At 46.4% G+C, this 7,740-nt stretch overlaps 1 protein-coding gene across 8 annotated transcripts in view; it reads right to left on the minus strand.

Annotated features, from left to right (window-relative positions):
• The window catches only part of DICER1 (dicer 1, ribonuclease III), a 76,102-nt gene extending 68,615 nt beyond the window's left edge, over positions 1–7,487 (minus strand). For 7 of the 8 annotated variants that reach the window (XM_070357903.1, XM_070357899.1, XM_070357900.1 and 4 more), the window contains exon 1: positions 6,598–7,472. In XM_070357903.1, coding sequence (XP_070214004.1) covers positions 6,598–6,633 — 36 coding nt within the window. In that variant the 5' untranslated portion in view covers positions 6,634–7,472. Of the gene's footprint in view, positions 1–6,597 lie in introns of all 8 variants that reach the window. The other variant, XM_070357904.1, reaches the window with a different exon arrangement.
• Between the last annotated feature and the right edge of the window lie 253 nt (positions 7,488–7,740).

A 7,740-nucleotide genomic window follows, 5' to 3' on the forward strand; every position in this document is an offset into this window, starting at 1 on the left:
GGAGCTACTCTTGAGTGACGGCCAAGCAGCGGGACAGGCACGAGGAGATACCACTTAAAACTCCGGCTCATCATGTTAAACTTACCCTCTTAAAAAAGTCTCTGCCACTGCCTTTCTCTTTCCCTTCAAATAGGATTACTGACCTAACTCCTTAATCAAAGAACCTTTCTACATCATGTCAAAGATCAGCTCTTAAACTGAGATCCTTCTCTCATTATCTGAGCTCTTTAAACACTTTATTTTAAAATTCTGGTTCGCTGACATGTTCTAATCCCCAAGAGAATTTCCAAATGTTTTCTAAATTCCTACTTTACTGCACACATTGAGCTGTCACCTAAAAAAGAACCACCACAACAACTACCAGGTTAGCCAGCTTCAGCAATAAGAAAGCCGACGCCACCAGGAAAACTCCCAATTTAACAGCGATTTTCTTCTATGAGATTCTTAATTCTCTCTGTCCATAATGCTTCCATACACCTGATCATGTGTCCTCACCTGAAGAACCAGGCAGCATGATCTGTCCAAAATCAGAACAGTATTGATTTAAGCAATATTACTTTACATAGAACTGTTAGCTTCTAAGTCTTTTAAAAACTAATATAAAATAAACTAATTTATTCACTTGGCAAATCTGAGCACCTTGTTTATGTCAGCACCGTTCTGTTCTACCCTTACTATCCTTACAATTCTATTTGTTTGAAAGGATAGTACATTTAACAGAGCATGACACTTAATGTTACCATGAGCTTCAAAAATCAGAATACTAAGACCAAAATTCAAGTCTTCCATGTCTTGAATCTAGTTACTCTTACTGACATCCTCAGACAAGTTTTCTTGGGGCATCTTCTTAGTCACCTACTTAAAATGGATAGCAGCCTTGCATACTTAAAAAGAACCACAAATTCAGTGACGATTTTAGGGAAAATAGGAAAACAATTTGTACTCAAAATTTTTAAAAATTTAAAAAAATTTCTTACATGACTGAAAATTTCAATTTCATCAGTTCAGTTCAGTCGCTCAGTTGTGTCCGACTCTGTGACCCCATGAATTGCAGACACCAGGCCTCCCTGTCCATCACCAACTCCCGGAGTTCACCCAGACTCACGTCCATCGAGTCAGTGATGCCATCCAGCCATCTCATCCTCTGTCGTCCCCTTCTCCTCCTGCCCCCAATCCCTCCCAGCATCAGAGTCTATTCCAATGAGCCAACTCTTCGCATGAGGTGGCCAAAGTACTGAAGTTTCAGCTTTAGCATCATTCCTTCCAAAGAAATCCCAGGGCTGATCTCCTTCAGAATGGACTGGTTGGATCTCCTTGCAGTCCAAGGGACTCTCAAGAGTCTTCTCCAACACCACACTTCAAAAGCATCAATTCTTTGGCGCTCAGCCTTCTTCACAGTCCAACTCTCACATCCATACGTGACCACAGGAAAAACCATAGCCTTGACTAGATGAACCTTTGTTGGCAAAGTAATGTCTCTGCTTTTGAATATGCTATATAGGTTGGTCATAACTTTCCTTCCAAGGAGTAAGCATCTTTTAATTTCATGGCTGCAGTCACCATCTGCAGTGATTTTGGAGCCCAAAAAAATAAAGTCTGACACTGTTTCCACTGTTTCCCCATCTATTTCCCATGAAGTGATGGGACCAGATGCCTGTTGAGCTTTAAGCCAACTTTTTCACTCTCCACTTTTCACTTTCATCAAGAGGCTTTTTAGTTCCTCTTCACTTTCTGCCATAAGGGTGGTATCATCTGCATATCTGAGGTGATTGATATTTCTCCTGGCAATCTTGATTCCAGCTTGTGTTTCTTCCAGTCCAGCGTTTCTCATGATGTACTCTGCATAGAAGTTAAACAAACAGGGTGACAATATACAGCCTTGACGTACTCTTTTTCCTATTTGGAACCAGTCTGTTGTTCCATGTCCAGTTCTAACTGTTGCTTCCTGACCTACATACAGATTTCTCAAGAGGCAGGTCAGGTGGTCTGGTATTCCCATCTCTTTCATAATTTTCCACAGTTTATTGTGATCCACACAGTCAAAGGCTTTGGCATAGTCAATAAAGCAGAAATAGATGTTTTTCTGGAACTCTCTTGCTTTTTCCATGATCCAGCGGATGTTGGCAATTTGATCTCTGATTCCTCTGCCTTTTCTAAAACCAGCTTGAACATCAGGAAGTTCACGGTTCGCAATATATTGCTGAAGCCTGGCTTGGAGAATTTTGAGCATTACTTTACTAGAGTGTGAGATGAGTACAATTGTGTGGTAGTTTGAGCATTCTTTGGCATTGCCTTTCTTTGGGATTGGAATGAAAACTGCCCTTTTCCAGTCCTGTGGCCACTGCTGAGTTTTCCAAATTTGCTGGCATATTGAGTGCAGCACTTTCACAGCATCACCTTTCAGGATTTGAAAGAGCTAAACTGGAACCTCAAAAATAAGGCTTTTCTCTCTGTATTCATTCACAGAGTATATACCTCCACACAAGCAATCCTACTTTTTAGACCAACACACATTCCTGAAGACTGGCAGACAGAATCCTGAAAATCCTGACTGCCTATATAATCCGGAAAAGAGTACATTTGTGAATGAATTATTATTCAACATCTGTCAAAAGCCTGAACAACACAACTGACCTACTAGGGATATCGTCTGAAGGATAAATTAACTAAACTCTAGTGAATCAAATCACCAGAATGTCTATATCTACATTACTAAAGCTTTTCCATTATGCCTGAGGCCTTTATCCAGTTTCTCTAAAATGGCATGTGAGAAATATTTCTCTATCATTTGTAAAATGTAAAAAGTTTTCTCTACATATTGTTAATGTCATTTTACATAAGAATTCAGATGCGTATTCATCATACAAGAGAAAAGGTTGCTTTTTCCTGCTTAACTGGTATACTTCCTTTCATTAATCAATATCAACTATAATTAGTCCTGCTTCCTCTTTTTCTTTTATTAATATTTAAAAAACGAAAACCTTTAGTGACATGCAGACACTAATTATCCTTGTCGTAAGCTTCTCTTCTAATTCTCTCCAGCTCCCTCCACACCCTACCCCTCCTTCAACCTTCACCATTATTTTCACTGTCCTCTCAAACATCTATTATAAGACCACCTCAAATCCTTTCTCATAGTAGGCAAATAATAAAACACATACACCCATCGGGCTTTGAAAATGAGCTGAACGCTGGAATATCCAAAATGCAGAGCACAAGGACAAGTCACTCAGCTCCAACTTAATATTTATGCAAGTTAAACATGGACCTGAGCGGTACCTTCCTTTGCCATCCAACAGAGCTCCATGATGGACCAACTGAATGAATGCAGTTACCTGCCAAATGCTGGTAGGAACTGAGATCATAAAAATTAGTAAATCCTGGGTTTCAAGAAAATTAAAGTCTTCTATTAATAAACAGTTCCTATTTGTAATACAGTATAACCATCTGAACAACCCTGAGAAAACTCGGCAGTAAGTTCTGAGTCAAACGTGCTGATGATCAAGAAACAACTGGACCGCTTTTGGGGAGATACTCCAAAGAAGAAGAAGCTGGGGTTCCAACAGGTATTTGTTCACCTTTGTACAAATGTTTTGTTATTTTTGCTATTTGTTCATAGGAGCATCGCTCACAAGGCCAAAAGATACAAACAACCCAAGAGTCCATAGGGGGATTAATGGATAAGCAGACACATACCTACATATCCGTGAGCAGGAGATTCAGAGACAGAAAAGAAAAAGGTGGTTGCCTGGGCCTGGGAGGAGGGTGGAATGGGGAGTTAGTGTTTAACGGGTACAGTTTCAGTTGAGGAAGATGAGAAAGTTCTGGAGATGGACTGGTGGTGATGGGAGCAAAACAATGTGAATGTACTTAAGGCCACAGAACTGTACAATCAAAAGTGGTTAAAACGGTATGTTCTGTTGTATTTTACGACAAAAAAAAAAAGGGGGAAAGAATCTTACTCAGATAATCAAAGGCCCCATGAACATTTAAGACAAGAGTTTCATTTTTTTAACAAGTACTAACCTGCAACTTATGCAGGTTGTTCCCCTAAAATTCACTTGGAACAGCAATGTAATGTTGGGAAAAGAGCCCACATGCAAAGATTCGGAAATCAAGCCATGACTCAGTGCTAGCTCTGCCACTTCTAGATTCACAGCTCTCTGAGTCTTAGCTTCCTTGCATGTACACACAATAAGACAATATTAAATCTGTCTCAGGGTCACAGTGTGGATTAAATAAGAACATAGATAAAAGAACCTGAAATATCTTGGCATATATTACCAGGAACTTCTTATTAATAAATGTTTCCCTTTGCTCTTTAGCCACAAGTAATGACCACAGGATGCTAAGGTCACAAGTGAGAGAATGTCAAAGAAATACCTACTTTCTCAAACGAAACAAGCATCTCATACATCAGACAGTGGCAGGGTATAAATCTCTCAATGTCAAAAAGTCACCCTTCCTCAAAGGCAGCACTACACTAAAAGTACAACCCACTATACACGGCCACAAAATCACTATCAAATAGGAATCATTTGAGCCACACCAAAATAAAATGTTTTCTAAAACCAAGCCAATAACATTCAGAAATGGCAAAACCACCATGCTTGACAACTCATTCACAGTGCCACAGGTATGGCACAGTAGACAGAACTTAACCTTTCATGATGAGATGACAGCATAAAAGGTAAAGCAAACCCTTATTATAATAATTGTAGGAAAAAGGTCTTTTCTCCCCAAATTCAATGTGTACATCTTTTCTTAAAACAGCATTTTGATGCCCTGAATAAATCCATGAAATGTTCACAGTGATCATATTAAAAGCACTCTTTGTAGCGCTTCTAATCTACAGTATTACAAAATATGTCCCACAATGAAAATTTGAGAAATTATATCTAAGTATATACAGCATATATTACATGTAATATGATTTGCCACAGAGAGCTACTAACAAGTTTTGCAAAATAAACTGATTATGCCCACCCAGTTCCCAAAGATATTAATACTAAAATTACTATTCACTAGTGCCCTTATTCAGAATCTGTACCACCATCCTCTAATAAATTATTGGAGACCTTGGCTAAAATGTGTATTTTTATTTAGAAAATTTAATGTTTATACCAATATATTTTCAATATAGTTAACCTTTACTAAGACACATTCTATATTTTTTTTTTCTTTCCCCCCGAGTTACTTAATTTCTAATCTGTGCCCTTTTCCATTCACTGCTGCACATGAAAACCAAGCAACAGGAAGAGAACTGAACATCAGGATTGTGAAGATCCAGAAAAATCCAAGGGGCTTCCCTGGTGGCTCAGAGATAAAGAATCTGCCTGCAATGCAGGAGACCCGGGTTCGCTCCCTGGGTTGGGAAGACACCCTGGAGGAGGGCATGGCAACCCGCCCCAGTACTCTTGCCTGGAGAATCCCATGGACAGAGAGAAGCCTGACAGGCTACATACAATCCATAGGGTCGCACAAGAGTTGGACATGACTGTAGCGAGTAAGCAGCAGCAGCAGCAAAATCCAAAGCACCAAAAAAGCAAAGACTTCAAATTAAAACTCTTTCATCAGCTGAATATTTGTAAATATAGTCACCTCAATACTTAAAACTGATCATCTGGGTAAATAAGGTGTCCCTGTAAGCATGACTTTCTCCACAAAAGCATGGACTGAACACTCTACAGTAAATACTCCCTCACTCATCTGTCTTTGCAAATCTTCAGGCCATTAAAAAGACACATTAAGTGGTCTGCTAGCTCTACACCGCGGGGAAAACCCTGGAGGAACTCAGCTTTTCTGGAAAGTCTACCCCACCCCACCCCCAAAAAAATCTGCAGTGCTAACTTAAAACATACACTGATTTGCCAAGGATTGAAAAACCCTTTGCCAAAGCCTCGCTTTGCAAGGGTCCAGGGGCGTGCTGGCACAAAAAAAAAAAAAAAAATCGGAGAGGAGGGGCGAAAAGATGGCCTCGGCCACCCGCCCCCTGGGGACCCAGAGAGCTGGTCACCTGCCAATAGACACGAACAATCCTCGCCCGGGCGCGCCCCCGAAGGCTCGCGCTTTCCTGCCAGCGCAGGAGGGCCCAGCCTGCCTTCCCTCCCGGCCCCCTCGAAGGTGTCCACCCAGGAGGCCAGCGCCGGCCACCGCGCAGCCTCCCGGGGATGCTCCCGAGACGCGGCGGCGGCGGACCCCACGCCACCCTGGTGCGCGCAGCCGGACCTGTCAAAGCCCAGCTCTCCGCGGGCCGGGGGTGGGTGAGTGAGCGGCGAGGACCCCCCCGCGCGCTCCACTCCGTGTGCGGAGGCGCCAACGTGCCCACCCGGTGCCCAGGCGACCCCGCGCACAAAGTCCCCGGGAAGCGCCGTCAGGACGCACGCCAGCGAGTCGGGGCTGCGCCGAGCCCGGGGGCGCGGGGACCCGCCCCGCCCAGGACCTTGCGATGAGGCCGCGCCATATGCCCCGCGCCGGTCTCCCCCCACCGGAGTCTGGAGCCCACGCGGGCCTCGGCGGCGCGCGGAGACGCTCCCCGCTCCGCCCCCCACTCCCGGGACACAAAAGCGGCTCCGCGGCGGGGGAAGCCCCCCTCACCTGCAGCACGGGGCGCCGCGGGCCTTCGAGAACCATCGGACCCCCGCTCCGGCGCGCGCGTCACAGCCCAGGCCTCCCGGTGCCGCCCGGCGCCGCCGCCGCCGCCGCCATGTCCTCCCGCTCGCCGTCGCCTCGTCCCCGCTGTCAGGTCACTCCATCCAACCTGGGGCCTGGAGCAGCCCGCGCCGCGCCGCGCCTCCGAGCCTCGACCCCTCCCGCCGGCGCCTGCGGAGACTGCGCAGCGCCCGGCTCGCTCGCGGCCCGCGCACGGCCCCGCGGCAACGGCGCACGGCGGCTTGGAGAATCTCCCCGGCGCCCGCGCCCCCGCTCTCCCCCGCTCGCCCCGCGCCGGCATGAGAGCGAGCCTGTGATTGGACAGCGCGCGGCGGTGAAAGGTTAATCCCGGCCCCCCAGCCACTCAGGAGCCGGGAGACAGTGGACGCGAGCGGCAGAGGCCCCTGGCGGTGTTTGCGGCCCGGAGGAGCCGGGGCTGGACGTGGACGTTCAGCGGGCCCGCGCGGAGGCCAGGCACCTTCGCCGCCCGCCCGGTGCCTGCACGCCCGGCCTGCGGACGCTCGCTTGGCTCGGCGAGAATTCTGCTGGCGCTCGGAATTCGTCCGCCTTCATGGTTGCCCCTTCTGGCACGGACCGCCCCCTAAACGTGGCCCTTCGCCTTGGCCGTTAATTGTTCTCCCGAGAGCTCGGCGCTCTTTTTCACCGCCCCATCCCCTTTTTAAAGGACCGTCCCACTCGCCTGCATTTCCCCAGGGTTTGTGGTCCAGGGCCCTCCGTATTAGGGAAGACAATTAACCCCACCTCCTTCCCCCAACCCACCCCATCCCCAACCCGGAACTAGGATGACCAGAAAATGAGATGAGGGCAGCGGCCCCACTTATGTAAATAGTTTATTTGAATAGATCGGAACCTTGCACTTTATCTTGTAGCTGTGAATTAATATGGAGGTCCAGTAAGTGACTGGCTAAAAGAAAATCGCATTAGTTTATTCCAAAATATGCATGTCTTCCAGATGGCTCACCTGATAGACTGGTTTACTCCAAAAGAGGTAGCATCACCGCAACCATGCTTCTGCTAAGAGCACATAGCACCTACCGTGTGCTAGACACGTCTAGGGCTGCGCTGATG

Source organism: Bos mutus, chromosome 21, assembly GCF_027580195.1.
Source record: "Bos mutus isolate GX-2022 chromosome 21, NWIPB_WYAK_1.1, whole genome shotgun sequence".
Classification (NCBI taxonomy): domain Eukaryota; kingdom Metazoa; phylum Chordata; class Mammalia; order Artiodactyla; family Bovidae; genus Bos; species Bos mutus.